The sequence below is a fragment of the Malaya genurostris genome, chromosome 1, assembly GCF_030247185.1.
Source record: "Malaya genurostris strain Urasoe2022 chromosome 1, Malgen_1.1, whole genome shotgun sequence".
Lineage (NCBI taxonomy): Eukaryota > Metazoa > Arthropoda > Insecta > Diptera > Culicidae > Malaya > Malaya genurostris.
In genome coordinates this window covers 4875547-4892621 of record NC_080570.1, presented here as the reverse complement: position 1 = coordinate 4892621, position 17075 = coordinate 4875547, and the positions used below count along the sequence as shown (strand labels likewise).

Here is a 17075-nt window from a genome sequence, read left to right as displayed (position 1 = left end):
ACAATTTTGGGTGCAACATTCACTTCACGTTAGATTTTTGTTTTGCTGTTGGATAAAATGACATATTTATTATTGTTTTATTCCGATCGAATTCTCGTGTAATTTATGCGACATGGAAATAAATTTGTCTCTAACACTTAGGAAAATTGTGTGATAAGTGTTAAAATTGTTACAGCTCAAATATTTATGTAACAGACAGGAGGATTTTGTTATCGTTCCAGAATGTAGTGGAACGTTTTGAAAGATCGCGGCGAATAGTCGAGTAGGTGGCAGTAGTGTTTCCAACGTATAGCAAATTTGAAATTTACACAGGATTTTGAAAATGGTTATTCGAGCCTGTATATCTGTTATCTGTGGTTAAACTAACGCAAAATTACACGACTGTGTTTTGGAGTTATTTGATTCAATTTTCCACACGGAAATTCGGATTGTTTTCGTCGACAAACACTGTTTTAACATTAATTCTTTATAATACACATATTAAATGACTGATTTATAAACTTACTGGAGAGTGGTAATTCACAACTTGGATCTGTTAGGTTGCTTTTACCGTCCCGTAGTATCTACTCAGTATGTCAGCTATACTGCTATTTTGAATGCTGTTCATTCACAATACAATTGCACAAAAATATAAAATGTATCAACAAAGATAGTCATACAGTAACTGCGACGAAAAAAACAGTCTAAATCATGTCTGAAAAAATATATATATTGAAATAATCTATATACAACCGATGCGGCTGGCATTCAAAAACATTAAAACTCTTTTAGAGCATTTGGAACCTGCCCTAATACTTTCCACGTTTCGACAAACTACACCTCGAATCAGGAATCGCTAAGAATGTCCTTCAGTATGGAACTCGAACTCCGTGCCGGCTGGAAGGTCGTCTGTTGCAGCAGAGATGATTCGCCTAACAAAATTGGTTGCACAGCAGCTGGCGTAGCTGGAATTGGGTTCTGGTTTTTATCTGCAGTTTGTTGCTGTTGAGTAGGTGTAGTCGTTCTCGATAACACCGTGGACTGCGGCGGATGTTCGTGACTCATCACATTGAGCAAACCAGAACTGGTGGTACTGGTCGACCTGGGAGCGGATTCTTTTTCCAGAAACTTAACGAAGGCTTCCGTGAGGCTTTCTTTGTTATAGTTTTGAGCTGAAACACAAGGCGTAGTTTAACAATTAAAACATATTTACAGCTAAAAAACACTAGCTTACTAGTTCCGGGTGTTCCACCACTTCCAAGTATGTTGTTAAACCAACTGCCACCGCTTCGATTCAGACCAATCTTAATGCACTCGGCTTGATCCATTGTGAGCACTGCCGATATCAGCTTCAATATTTGAAACTTGTCGTTTTGGTTGGGTGCCACCACATAACCGATGATCAAGTTCTTCACCAGAGTCTTCTCCACCTTGTCAGCTTGGCTGGCTTCCGTGGCCTGCAGGCGCCTCTCAAGAACATGATACTTTTCGTTGCTTTCCACCACTAGAATGAAGATGTTGCGAAACAGAACGGTTAGAATTTTGTCTGATTGTATACTTTTGGTAAATTTAAACTTATCGAATTTGATGCGTAAAGGATAAATTTTATCTTACGGTTTCGTTTCATGCTAATATGCACAAACATTGTCTTTTTTAACAGGCCAGTTAGAATTTGGTTTCAAGAGTGGATGCAAATACTTCATATTAAACACGGTTGGTCGCATGCACTGCCCTCAGAGAGAGCATAACATAAGTACTGGTAAGTTTACTGCAGGAAAGAAATCGTTTCCGTCTCGAATATCTCGACACCAGTACCTGATGTAATACTCAATCCGTTGAGCAGGATTCCACATTCCAGTTGTTCGCGTGGCACTTTCTCATCACTTGATGATTACCTTTCACTTGCATGCTGCGGCTTTTCAATCTCAGTCAAAAAAAAATCACTAGCGAAATGAATTGAATAATAACATTAAGGGAATAATAAACAACACATCACTCGAATAACAATAGAAGAAAAACTCGAACTAACATCCAGTACGATGCAAAAACAATAAACTGCACACATTGAAAAGCACGTCTACGATTCAAATAAAAACTAAAATAAATTATAACATCATAGCACACGGACACGACGATGACTACGGCCCGACCCGGGGAAACCCCAATCTGTAACGTGGGTATAGTAGATGAAACCACATCCGTCCAGCTCACACCGGACTAGCCGCCGCTGGCCGGGACGGGCGGTTTACGGGAAAGAAAACCCACTGTTACAATTTGAGATTACCCTGGGAACGTGCGGCTTTGTATGGTTCTGCTTTTCTACGCTTCGTGGTTTCTATCTTGATCACACCAAACACAATACTTACGGTTCCTGCTGCCAAATTTCTATAGTAAGGGTTAGTATCTGCTTCCATACACATAATTGTTATTCAGTTTAAGTTTAAGCTGAAGTTATTTGATTTTCCCTCATGTTGAGATTTTGTTGAATAAGATAATTCTTGATTGTAGTTGCAGTCTAATTCAACGACCCTTCGGAGAAGCATGCTAACAGTTTCCGTTACACCGGTGCGAGATTCATGATTACAAAGTTCCCCATAAACACTGTCAAAAAACTTAGCAATAGTGAACATGTATCGACCCCCCGTGGATGACCGTCGATAAACATTGCAAATACCATGGTTACGAGTCTAGAGGTATGCGAAACAGCTCATATTGGTGAGCAGCCATGAACTGATCACTTCACCAAAGTGAATCGATTCGATGTATCAGCTCATCAGCTCATTTAGATTGAAATCTAGTCAAATATTAGAAAAGGACTCTGGGTGAAGTGACAGTTTCTCTTTGTTTACTTTTTTTTCAATTATCAACTATCCAGTTCTAGAATTCAGTTCCCGGTTTCAAGTTCAAAATCCAGTTCCGGAATCTATCATAAAAATTGAGCTTCAGGATTCAGGTCCAGAATACAGTTCTAAGGCTGTGAACCATTTCGCGGTTAATTTCAACTGTTGGTTACAATCTGACACTTGCGTGGTTATTTTGTGTCGAGTAGTTAAATTTAAATAAACCAGCCGCCCATTTCAAAGTTTGTCGGATGGAAAGTTATTTGGGTTTATTTTACACTGGGAATAATTTTGACTGAAGAATTAATATTAGAATTTTCTTTATATGATTATTTTCATTGTCGGAAAATAACCATCGATCTGTCAAAAGTAACCATGCTTTCGAGCAGGGTTATTTTTGACAACATCAAAATAACCACTCGAGTGTCAGATTTCAACCAAAAGTTAAAGTTAACCACGAAATGGTTCACAGCCTAAAAGTCGGCTCAAAAAATCAGTACCAGAATTCAGTTTCTTTTACATCAAAGAAACTGAACCATTCATTTGGTTCGTATTCACGTCATATGATTATTATGTGAATTCAGGAACCACACTTTGAAGATTTTCTAACTAAACTCCTGGATTTGAATTTTGGATCCAAATTTGAAAAATTGAATCCTGGATCGGAAATCTTGAAATAAATTCAGCTGAAGATCATAATCCAGGTCCAACATTCAGTGCTAGGATTCAGAATTAGAACTCAGTACCGAACAAGAATCTATGTCTCGAGTCCAGTTCCAGAACGGTTCAGTAATCAGTTCAGCAATCAAGTTCTAGAATTCAGTTTCAGATTTCAGTTCCCGATTTCAAGTTCAGAATCTAGCATAAAAAATGAGTTTCAGAATTCGATCCATTGAAAAATGTTGAGTCAGTTATCGTGAACCAGTTGGTGCAGTAAAAATGTAATTTTATTTACTCTTCGTTAATAAGCGTCGACTAGTTCCGACAAAATGCCATGGAAACAATACCCTAAGTTGTAAGAAAGCTAACATATATTTACATTCAGCTCATAATGATTTCTTGCCTCAACTGACGTTAATGCTTCGAGGGATGAGGCCACAACAAAGTGAATAAATTCTAAGCAATGGTTCTAAGTAATTTTTGGTATTCTTCATTGAAAACCAGAGAAATCCACGCTACCAGTGTTTTCCAATGAGTAATTTTGACTTTCTTATTGTATGAATCACTGGATATGAAGCAAAATTGCTCAATATCGTTCATACTGTAATTTGGTATTATTTCAAACATAAACAATCATTGTCATAGTTACGACGCATCTAGCGATCAGACGCTTGTTATTTTGCTTCGAAAGGCTGAAACTGACAGTGAATCGATCTCATCGAGGGGTCCTGTTCGAATGATTCATAAGAAATCGCAGACCACTCTATCTTGAGTTTATCTTTGACTCAACCATTAATTTTATTGGTATTCACGTCATCCGATTATGTCTCCCGCCTGTTTATTTCCACAGGAAATAGTAGAATAAGAGAGAAAACAAAACGAGTCGCCTATATTTGACTGAGTATACTTTTACTTGGTCGTAGAATTATCGAGTATCTCATTTGAAAGTGTTTTTCGCAGTACAGAATACCGTTAACAATGATTTTGGTCAGTCCGTCAAGGTAATTCGACGTGACTGACAAATTGCAACTCTGGTCTCATTTAATCCGTCCATTTTGGTACACTCCAAGTACCAAGCCTAAAAAAATGTTGGAACGGTAACTTCGAGATGTCTTAGCTCAGCTGTTTCTCAACGAATTTCAATAAATTTTACACCCTCGAAATTCATAAAGTTCGTAGATTGAGTCAAACGTTTTGTAGCAAAGGAAGAATTGGTCAAGAAAAACCAATGAAAATTTTATTTTCCCATTCCAGGTTTGTTCCACGCGCAGAATATGCCATATCTGCTTTTCTATTTTCTTTCCTTTCGCAAATAGAATACTGAGAGCTTCAGCTTTACCGCGCCATAACTTTGTTGTTAGTCAACCGATTTTCAAAATTTATTCTCCATTGGAAAGGTACTGCATCCAAAAACTGAAACAAACGAAAAATATAGTTGTCTAGCCGAAATTATGACGTGGTAAAGTTGAAGCTCACAATATTCTATTCACGATGTTGGTGCCGCATGAATGCAGATAGGGCATATTTTGAGTTGAAAAAAAAAACTTCGAAGGGAAAAATCACTTTTTCATTGATTCTTCGCAACCGATCGTCAATAATGATATACTTGAATTCCTACTAACTTCACGAAATTCGAGGATGTAGAATTTATCGAAATTGAACAAGTAACAACTGAGCTATGACAGGTCGAAGTTATTTGTCAACTTTGTTTTTAGACTTGTGCACACAGATTACAACCATTGCAAACGAAATAAATATCAATCCAAATAGATTCTCAGGGCATGTTCAGGAGTGTTCCAGTTCTAGATGCATAATTTATGTCAGTTTTAAAATTAAAATCTGAAACTTATACAAAAAAAAAACTGGTGATTCAAAAATACAAAAAAATAAAACGGCAGCGCTTACCAGTTTTAAATTTGACAGTAGAACTGTTCGAATAAATAAAACTAAAACGGTTTGCTGGAGACACATTTGCTCTAGTTTTAGTTAGGGCATATTCAGTAGTGTTCTAGTTCTAGATGCATAATTTATGTCAGTTACAAAATTTAAATCAGAATTTTATAACAAGAAAAGCTGGCAGCTGCAGCAGTGTTTTACTCGTGTTTCAAATATACAAAAATTAGAACGGCATCGTAGACCAGTTTTGAATTTGACAGAAGAACTGGTCGAATAAATAAAACTAGAACGGCTTGCTAGTGATACGTTAGTTCCAGTTTCTGTTCTATTATAGATCTTTCATATAGAACTTCTAGCTGCTGAATTTGCTCTTAGCCCATATAAAACTTCCAGTTGCTGAATTTGCTCTTAGAGCAAATTCAGCAGCTGCAAGATTCACATGGGTGGTCTATAATGTAAATGAAACTGAAACAAACGTATCCCCAGCAATCCGTTTTAGTTTTATTTATTCGACCAGTTCTACTGTCAAATTTAAAACTGGTATACATTGCCGTTCTATTTTTTCTATATTTGAAACACAGATAAAACGCTGCTGAGGCTGCCAGTTTATTTTGTTATAATTTCTAGATTTAAATTTTAAAACTGACATAAATTATGCATCTAGAACTAGAACACTCCTGAATATGCCCTTAGCGTGGTTCGACAAAAATGAACAATACGAATGAAAAAACGGAGTATGCTATGATCTGCTGGCACGGTTTTACAACAAACACATGAGTGTCAAGATTGTCAATCACATTGAAACTTGTTAATTGCCGGGCAAATAACCGTGAAAGGCGTAGCGGTGGTAGCGACATTTTTTTTTCGTAAGCATATTTTTAACAGTTTAAACTAAACGGTGTTGACGGAATCCGGCGATTGGTAATTTGAGTGTTTTGTTTCGCTGTTTGTCGTTGCAATACTTCCCCAAAAGCAGCCGCCCTTTCCGGTTTCACTTGAGTAAGCAACGATATTTCATACCCGTTGCCGAAAGCACAACCGAATATTCGAAAAATGGGGTGAAACACGCGCGTGCGTAGGTGTGAATGTGTAATGGCACTTGTACTAATATTTGCTCCCCGTCCAATTACCTCTACCGGTTGTGCGCCGTAATGGTTATCATATACCTAGTACGAAGTGAAATGATGAAATGACTGATGTGCGTAAATCATTATTAAACCGAAATACAAGAACGAAAAAATATATAAATAAATACAAGAAAACCACACACAAGCATCTACTTCCAAAAATGTCTCTCTGGTTTCACTTGTTCACACATATTTTTTTTTCATTGATTCAATTGATTGATTGCCATTATATTTTAAGTGCTGTTTGATTATACCACTCGCCTTCTACCCCCGTTCGAAAGGTGGAACCGATGATGAAATTTTGACCATCTCGACTAAAAAGTGGATATCAGTTGGAATTCCGGGAATGTTTTGTATAGCCCAGAATTACCAGCTGATATTGACCTTTCAGCCGAATCGAATCCGATGTTTGTAGTTGTTGTTGTTGTTGGTGGTGGTGGTGGTCATGGTGATGGCGTGATTGTTAGCCCGTAGGTGCATAAATGTGTAACGTGCTTGATTTGATCCGTGCTGAAGATTGTAACTCTGGTTAATGATGGTTGTTAGTAGCATAGAACCGCCGTCACCTTCCGGGACGGTGCTGCACTTTCACGCTCCTCAATGAAAACAATTATCACTTTGTCCTAGCCGCGTAGGTTCTTTTGTTAGGGTACTTTAATTTTTACAGTTTACAAACACACCACCGTCGGAGGATGATAAAAGGTATTGATAATAAATGATAAGCATAGTACTTTGAGAATTGATTCAATAAGGAACAAAGATAACGTCGTGCATGCAAAGCAAGCGGTTAGCTGGGAAAAGGTTTCATATTCGAAGGTAGTTTTTGAAAAACGTGCTAAGCTATATAAATGGTTAGATAAATATAAATTGGCAACTAGAATGGCTTAAAAATAATCTAACATGAAGAAATTAGATGCCATTGTCAATTGTTAGTACAAACACAAGCCATAGTCGCAACACTAGCAGATAAATTTCAAAATATTATACTTACACTCGTTTTTCAGGCCTGCCACGGTTACTTGAGCAATTTCCAGTTGATCGGAAATCCTTGCTGCAGCCAGTAGACCATTTTTGGCATCTGCCAGCTGTTGCTGCAGTTGTCGAATATCGGCTTTGAGATTGGCTTCCTGTGTGTGGCACTGTTCCAGTTCCTTACGGATGCTGGCCGTAGCTAGTTCAATGTCCCGATCTTTATCTGGTTTAAAAACACACGATCAGGTTCGGTTCTTACAAAATCGAAAAAAACACTACTTACTTATCTGGAACTGCTCCAGAGCACACTGCAGGTTCGTCAAGGATGCCAAATTCTTCTGATCCCGATCGTCGGCAGAGTTCAATTTGGCGACCAGCTCATCGCGTTGCTGTTGCAAGAGTTGATACTGTGTCTGTAGTGTTTCCGCGTGCTGATTGGCGCGAATACTGTAACGAGCAAAAAAATAAGGAAAATAAAAGATTAGCACAGCAACACAAGTGAGTCAACTCTGGTCGGGTTGTGTTTTATCTTTGTGGGATATTTGCAAGTCAGTTCCCCGTAGAGCAGCAGATTCTCAGTGTAGGTAAATTTCGTAATCACGAATACGTTAGCATGAGTAAGTAATAAACTCAATTCGAGTTGCGTCGAACCTACTTTTATTACATGATGTTGTCAAAACATAGAAATAGATTAGAATAATAAATCGAAAAAATATATTTCAAGAATTGTGGAAAAAATTGGTACTTCCATATAAGTTTTTTTTGTTGTTTTGTGGCGAGTATCTTGGTGGATTCCAACGAATAAGAATTGTTAAACAAATACTATTTTGGAATTGAAAATATTCGAACTCTCATTGATCGATTCAACAGCATGATGGTCTTCATTGTCAGCCTCTCCATTGTTCGCGTGGGAGATTACTTGAAGGTTAAATCCGGGACTAAATAAGCGATAAAACAGATTACGTTACAGAAGACAGACGACTCATCAGACTCAGGTGACTCGAAGTTGGCGAGTTGGACGAGATTCGATCCAAGCAAGCGACGCAAACATAGAATCGAATTCTAGTATGTATTCAACATCTCTCCAACTTTTTTTCGATTGCGTTCTCTTTTTATGAACTCCAAACTTTCATTCCTGTTGTCTTCAGCCTTATAACTTCAGAACTTCTAATTTCAATTATGAGACTACCCTCCTGTCTCTAATGCCCCGGTTACACTTCTGTTGGCTGTCAGCATGCTGGTTCGTAGTTGACGGCAGATCTCAATTAAGATTAAGATGGTCAGCTAATATAATTTCATATCCGGTTGCCAGTGCACCGCAGCTGCGGTATTGAATAAAAGTATAAAAAACAACGAGCCCAGTTTATTACCCTGTGGCACACATATATTTTGAATACTGGAAACCTACGACTATTTTCAAAACTTCCAGACCCTCAACGACAATCGAAAGTCAATCTGGGCCAGGATAAAAAAACCATTTTTAAGTCTTCTGGTAGCACCAATTCCGCTGAAACATAACAGGTTATTTGAATTAGCAAAATTATGCGGAACAGTGTGAAAAGAAGGATTCAACTCGAATTCGAGTGCGAACTTTTCACAAACCTTCGCACCTCATCGGTGACGTCTTCAACCACATTCGACGTTTTCCGTTGAAATTTAAGGTAATACCAAAATCGTTTGAGCCTTTGGAATTATAGTCGAGTGTCAACCAGGAAGTTTTCTTCAGTCATTTACTTCAACGCGGCGGAACTGATCTTCGTACAACCGGAAGATTTATTCCAAGCAAGTCTTTCCGTTTCTAATACACTATTTATGGCACTGTTTGGGTAGAAGGTAGCCGTCAATAACTGCTTACTTAACGTTTTCTGCCTCTTCTGTAATAAATTTTGAATTTTATTATGAAATGCAAAACCTCTAAACCAACTAAATAAAAAATTCAATTTAATCAATCCTAATAAAGGGTGATTTTTTGTGTTGGTATCTTTTTGGCAACACTGTTTTAGTCTTGTGTCATTGTCAAACTGGTTCAGTTTCGTCTATAATTTGATCATGAATCGACTTTGGGCGCTGGTAAAGTTGAAGGAAGATCCATTTTTTTATCGAAAAATTGTGTTCAGGGACGAAGCTAATTTCTGGTTGAATGGATACGTCAACAAGCAACATTGCCGCATCTGGAGTGAAGGCCAGCCAGAACCATTGCAAGAGCTAAAAAAAAAGTCAATGTTTGATGTGGATTATGGGCCGGTGGCATCGTCGGGCCGTACTTCTTCAAAGGCGAAGATGGGCGGAACGTTACTGTGAATGGCGGGCGCTACCGTGTGATGATTTATTTATTTTTTTTATTATCATTGTTATGTCCATCGGATATAAAAATCTAAATGGACGAGGTTGAGAAAAAGCCCATTTGAGTAGCCAATCAAATGGGCGCAAAAACCATAATCTTTTGAAACAAAAATATGAATAACAATAATAACAATACGAGAATATAAATAATCACAAATTAACATACATATGACAAATAACATCTAAACAAAAATTGTAAAATATATAGTCAAAGTACAGCAGATCTTTTAATTTTCCTAACAAAGCTACTAAAGACTGTCCCAGAAAGTATAGACCAAAAACCGCTGCCATTTCGCAATGGTTCAGCATCTGTCAATTTTTATGGCTGCGTCCTGTTGTTTACACTCTTCTTTAACCACTTGTGCAGTTGTTTATTCGTTTTCATTAGTTTGTATCGAAATGCGTGGACTTTTAGCAGAACAACGTCGAAAAATTGTGTACAAATGGTGCACAGGACGCGGACTGTCACTGAGAAAGATTGCAAAAATGGAAGGAGTAAGTGAAAAAGCCGTGCAAAATGCAATCAGGAAGTTCGGTGAAGATAACACCTTTGAGGATAGACCGAAAACGGGTCGAAAAAACGGTCCTGCTGACCCTGAGTTGGATAAACGTATACTGAAGGCGTTCGAGCAAAAGAAGGAGGTTTCAGTTCGGGATGCGGCCAAAAAAGTGGGCACATCGAAGTTAAATGTTCTTCGTGCTAAAGAACGTTTGAATCTTCGAACCTATAAGAAGCAGAAACAACCAAAACGTAGTCCGAAACAAAAAGCATCAATCAGGCCGAGGGTTCGAAAGCTGTACAATACGATTCTTGCTGGAAATTTGAACTGCATAATCATGGACGACGAAACCTACGTGAAACTCGATTACAAATCCTTGCCGGGACCACAATATTATACGGTGCGAGAGGGGCAAGTGTTAAACCAGTCCGAGACATCGATTGAAGTCGAAAAATTTTGTAAGAAAGCTATGGTCTGGCAAGCAATTTGTAGCTGCGGTAAAATTTCGAAACCCTTCATCACCACTGATTCAATGAACAGCGAAATATACATCAAGGAATGTTTACAAAAACGACTTCTACTCATGATTCGAAGCCACAAGGATCCTGTTGTCTTCTGGCAAGATCTTGCTTCTTACCACTACTCGAAATCAACGGTAGAATGGTATACTACCAAAAATGTCACTTTCGTCCCAAAATACATGAATCCACCAAATTGCCCACAATTTCGACCAATTGAGGAATTTTGGGCATAAACGAAGGCACATCTTATGAAACATGTCTCGGCAGCCGAAACCATTCAACAGTTCGAAAAAGATTGAAAAAAAGTGTCAAAACTTGTCGCAAAGAAGTCTGTACGGAATTTAATAAGGAACGTTCGCCAGCTAATCTACAATGGCTAAGTAGCAAATGTTGAGAATAATATTCTGTTGTTGTAGTCTAATATTATCAGTATATCGAATAAAATTTAAATATCTAACACTTGTGAATTATTTACAGCGAAATCAAGGTGCGTCCATACTTTCTGGGATAGTCTTCAGATGATTCTTCAGACTCGAAATGATTTTCCACAGAAGTAAACGTTCGAATATATGCAGCTATCTATTGCTATTGCTCAAAATAGAAGAATTAGACATGCCTGACATGTGTTTTCAACAAGACGGTGCCACATCCTACACGGCACGCGAAACAATGACCAAATTGAGAGCTGCCTTAGGTGAACAGTTTATCTCATGTTTTGGGCCCGTCAATTAGCCGTCTAGATAGTATGATTTAACGCATTTTGACTATTTCTTGTTGGGCTATGTGAAGACTCATGGCTACAAGGAAAAACAGCAACGATTGACGCACTGAAAGCGACCAACATTTGCATGAAATCATCTTCAAACATTAAATTTTATTGATCGTTCTATCGATTCCAATAAAAATTTCATCAATTTTCACAAGTTTTCTGTTTTTTTTAATATCAAATACCTCATAAAAAAACCATCCTCTACTATCGAGACGAAATAAGCCACAAAACTTACCTCGCCGATGTCAGTGCATTGGTGGACTTCTTGACGTCTTCCTCGAGGGCTTGCAGTTTCGCACGGGTGTCATCGTACCGCTGCTGCAGCTCGACGGTCTCTTGCGTGTGGGCTTCCTCGATTTCCAGCAGATGGTGCCGCAACCGTTCCAGATCTTTGGCCAGTCCATTCTTCTGATCCACCAGATCATGCTTCTCCTGCTGCAGCAACTTCTGGTTGTTCTGTTCCGTCAGCAGATTGTTGGTAAGAATTTCCGATTTCTCACGAAGAAACTGAATCTGGTCGGTCATACGTTCGAAGTCGTCTAGCTTCTTGGTTTTGTCCTCTAGCGAGGAAAGTTGTTCGCGAAGAACCGGACAAGTTTGACATTCAACGGGTGGTGCTAAGTCGGGTTCCGTTTTTTCGGTTAGTTGTGTCTGCAAGAGTTGGCTCAACCGTTGAATTTCCGCATGATATTGAACATTTTCGTTGTGTTTGACGGTAATCAGTTGAACCAGATTATCCTTCTGTTGGGTAAGCGAATCAACCAGGGCGCTTTGTTCTGCCGATTGGGCAGCGTAGGTCTGAGTGAGTTGTTCACATTCGGCTCGTGATTTGTCTAGCTCGCCACGCATTTCGTTGAGTTGTTTGCCAATCTCATCTTTTTCAACGGCCAAAGCGGTTGACTTCTGTGATTCAGCCTCCAACCGATCCTGTAGCAATTGTAAATTTTTGTCCCGAGTCGATTCATTCGCGGCTTTCAAATTAGACAGTTCCTCCATTTTTTGTTGCAACTTGTCTTGAAGTTGGTCGATTTCGGATTTGTTTACCTTCAAAGTGCTTTCCAGTTCTGAAATCTTAGCTTCCGAGTTCTTTAATTTCTCGACCGAATTTTGTTGCTGCGTCTGTAGTTTCAACACTAGACTTGCGTGATCCTCGTTGATGGCCGTCAACTGAGCTTGAAGACTTTCCATTTGTGTTTTGTAAACTTCGATTTCTTCGTTGGTTTCCTGTGCCGTAGGTTTGGATTGCTCTTCATTAATCTCAAACACAAGATTGGACTTTTCCTGTTCCAATGTTTCGACTTTCAACTGAAGATCTTTAATCGATTGTGTTTTTGTTTCCAAGGTCTTCTGGAGTGACTCCACTTTTGATTCGAACTCTTCTCGTTCCTCCAACACTTCTTCCAGCTTTTTGATAACCTCCTGATACTCGTCTTCTAGACTCTTGTTCAGTTTGCTACAATCCTCCAGCTGCTTTTCCAGTATTACAACACTGTCTTCAGCATTTTCATTGATTGTTTCCAACTTTTTGCATTTTAGATTATCGATTTCGGATATCAAAAGTTCGTTGTTTTTCATAAGATTGGAACATTCTTTCTCATACTGCATTAGGTCTGCTTCCAGCGTATCCTTGCTGTGCTGAATACGCGAGTTCTCCGCTTTCACGAAATTTAGCTTCTCCTGCCATTCCTTCTCCTTAGCATCCAACTGTACAGAATTGTCAATAATAACACTTCGCAACTCGTTCTGTAGTTCGCTAACTTCTCTTTGCAATTGTTCAACTTGTGATTCGGCTGACAACCGCTGTTCCAATTGTGTAATTCGCTCTTCGGTTTCGCTTAGTTTCGTTTGTAGTTGCTTTTCGCTTTTCTGAAGTGCCAGATTATCTTCCTGTAACCGATCACAGTCGGTTTTCCATCGTTCTGCTTCCGACGATAATTCATCGTTCCTTCGTTGAAGGTTCGCAACCTCGGCTTGATCTGTCGCTTGCTGTAGAACTTCGTTTTGATTTGCCACTAGATTGTCATATTTAGCTTTCAGTTCATTATATTGAGCAGATGTTGATTGCGCTTCTTCGAATTTTTCTCGAATTTGCTCATTTTCATCGGTTAGGGCCGTCAACTGCTCTTCCAGTCTGGCTCGGCATTCCGTCAATGAATTGAGTCGTTGTTCTGCATCTGTCGAAGACTGTACATTTTTCTTGAGTTCTGCAATCTCAATCTCTAGCTCTGCTACCGTGTCAATATTTTCCACGACAAGCCTTTCCAGTTCGGCCTTCATCCGGACGTTTTCCTGACACGAGCTCACGTAGCTTTGTTCCAGTTTGTCGTACTTCGCTCTCACTTCGTCCAAATCGTTCGCTGCGGCGGCCTCTCCCTGCTTGACACGTAGTTCCTCCTCTAGCTGGAGACATTTTTCCTGAAGGCCTTTCTTAACCCCCAGTAGGTTCTCCACCACCAGCTCATGCTGCCGATCCAGCTCGTCGATGTTTTCGTTCAGCTCTCGGTTCTCGTTACTGACCTGAGTCAACTTTTCACCGAGCAGTGCATTCTCCAGCTGTTGCTTCTTCAGCTGTTGGCTTCGTTCGTTGAGCTGTCGGAGCAACCGTTCGATGATTTCCGCCTCGGAAGCCGGTGCTTCCAACGGAATTGTGGTCAAGTCTGTGCCGGATCGGGGTGAATCGTTCTCATCGTCCTTCTTCGACGACGATGACGTGGAGGACACATTCTGCTCCGGATCCCAGAACCAGCTGTCCTCGAGAGCAGACGGGGAGGTGGTAGCATTCAGAACCGAGCTACTAACTCCAGTACCATCGGTTGACGATGAGCCCGGTTGTTCGGACTGGAAGTAGAGAGAAAAAGAAATGGTTAGATGAATTAGACAAACTGTTTCTTTTCTTCGGTAGGCAAAATTTTGAATCATTCAAATATTAGAAAAAAAAACTGTTTGGAGTACCTTCAATCGTATGCACAGTAAAACTTGTTCAGCCACTTGGTGAGCTGGACATGTCACCAGGATGCCAGACGACAATTTAGTAAACACGATTTTCGAATCTGTTCCGAAAGGCAACTGGAACTGAATTCAAGATCTAAAATTAGAATCTTGGACAGGTTCAGAATTCAGTTGCAAAGCACAGGATCGGAATTCAGATCAAGAATTTAGTTCATAAATTTAATTCTGGAAGTCTGGAACTGTGCTCAGTTTTAGAATCCAGGTTCCGAACATAATTCTAGAACTGGTTTCTGAACCCTATTTCCGAACCTGAATCAAATAACTGAATTCAGTTTCAAAATCTAGTTCCAGAATGTAAGTTCCGGATTAAGCTCCAGCATGCATTTCGGAACACGAATTCTGGAAATGAATTCTGGAATTCCAGAATCCAGATCTAAAATTCTGAAGTTATATTCCTGAATAAGAATTATGGATTCGAAGTCCGAACATAATTCATGGAACTAAATTCAGTTCCAAAATGTAATCAAGAAATCTGTTCCAAAAATCTAGTTACAGAATCCAGAATTAGAATTCAGTTCTCGAGTTATAGTTCTTAATTTTAAACCTGTATTCTGGAACTGAAATCTGAACTTGAACATTTGAAATTAGATTCTAAACCTGAAATTAAGGACTGAGGCCAGTGTGTTTTAGGGCTATTTTCACGCTTCAAATCTGATTTCCTCAGAAACGGTGACGAATATCAAAAAACCCAACTGACAATCTCTTAGAAAATTAGTTTAGATTGGGCTATGATTCATTGACTTTGGCGGTCGGGAAAGTCTTTTCTCTGGAAAAAGAATTACATAGCTGAAAACGGCAACTTTCAACTTCAATAAATATCTCGCCTTCAAAGGCATGTATCAGAAATCCATCCTGACAATGTCGAGATAATTTAATTGAGATGCGATTAGTGCATATAAACATAGGGGTTGTCGCGATAAAAATGAAGTAAATGTTCTTTTGTTGAAGGTAAGTCGATTTCTAAGCAAGCGCCACTGTTTCTGCTTCAGTTTCCTGGTAACGTAAAGAAAAATGAGAGAGAAATAAAATCGGCTCAGAAAGGCTGCCAAACAAGCGGTAGCTTTATTGGATTTTATATGATGTAGTCAAACTTGTAATCGAAAATATTAAAACTTTCTTGGCCACCCGGCTCATCGAGAGTCATTTTGCGCCACATATGCGAGAGAGCGTGGAGAGAAATGTAATACGCAGAGCGAGCCACGTGGATATACGCGACCTACTGGCATCAGTCCTTAAGTGCAGAATTCAGATGGTCTAGAATCCAGGTTCTGAACTCAGTTCAAAAATTAAGCTTTAGAATTGAGTTCCCGAATCCAATCCAAAATTCAGTTCCCGAAACCAGATCCAGTATTCAGAAGCTAATAGAAAAACGTGATGAGCTCATTGTTTCCAACAGTTGGCGAAAACTTAATTTTTTGTAGTTATTTGTTTTTTTTCAGTTGAAAATTTAATCTTGAATTGCTGATCATATTACTGGTGGCTTAGAGAAATAATCATGCTTTTGCGATTAGTACAACTCAAGATATTCACGATTAAGTTCTACCCACTTTTCCACAGAACGGATTTTGAATGGGCACTTTATAGTAAAATAAGACGTATTCACGTCAAAAGACAAGCACGGTGAAAAAGTTAAATCTGGATATAAATCAGGATTTTCTATTGTTTCTTAAAACATGTCTGTTAAATCTAAAATGATGGATAGCAATGCAGCCATTTTCGATAAAAGTTGACATTAGTTTTCATTTTTTAGACATCCTTCTGTAATTCCGGAACCGGAAGTGGGGTTCGGATTAAATTCAGGTAATTTACATGAGACCATATATAGGAACCTCTAATCGGATCTAGGTTAATGGAAATCGGTTTAGTAGACTTTGAGAAAAATTTAGTGACATTTTTTTTTTTTATTTTTTAACACATATCACCCTGTAATTCCATAACTTTTTTTATTAAGATGGACCAGGTTCCAATTCGAAACGGCAATAAAAGATGGTTTGTGTTCTCAAGTTCCACATTCTTTCTTCGTTTTTTCATTTACAATTCTTTCATACTGATACATTACTTGATCCCAAGTTGATGATATGCCCAACCGAAATTGTTTCAAAACGGCAGACACTCCCTCTCCTGCTCGGTCACTGACACATCCTATTCCGGTTTCCTCATCACTTTATGAACATTCCTTGCAGCTTTATCATTCACTGGACAAACAGCGGAAAGCCATTCACGCCAAGCAAATGTTTGTTGTCGTTTGAGCAGATAACAACAGTCAGACCATAATGGTGATTCAGTGTAGGTAACAATTAGTCCGAAAGCATTAAGTTGCTAATGCACAGCAGTTCTGTCCCCGAAAGGTAACTCCTGTAAGAACAGATCACGTTGATTCAGCCAAACCTAACCTTCACCCGTCATTAGTTCGTTACGTCAGTCGATAATTCGTCGTTTGGTAGCACGTAAATCCCGGG

The 17075-nt window shown here is 39.0% G+C and overlaps 1 protein-coding gene across 1 annotated transcript in view; it reads right to left on the bottom strand.

The window, feature by feature from the left end:
* Positions 1 to 450: 450 nt before the first annotated feature.
* LOC131430766 (thyroid receptor-interacting protein 11) overlaps positions 451 to 17075 on the bottom strand; it is an 81985-nt gene continuing 65360 nt past the window's right edge. The window contains exons 3-7 of the mRNA XM_058595972.1: positions 11843 to 14445; positions 7758 to 7921; positions 7494 to 7697; positions 1214 to 1483; positions 451 to 1151 (exon numbers count right to left, since the gene is read on the bottom strand). Coding sequence (XP_058451955.1) covers positions 826 to 1151; positions 1214 to 1483; positions 7494 to 7697; positions 7758 to 7921; positions 11843 to 14445 — 3567 coding nt within the window. The 3' untranslated portion in view covers positions 451 to 825. The remainder of the gene's footprint in view (positions 1152 to 1213; positions 1484 to 7493; positions 7698 to 7757; positions 7922 to 11842; positions 14446 to 17075) is intronic.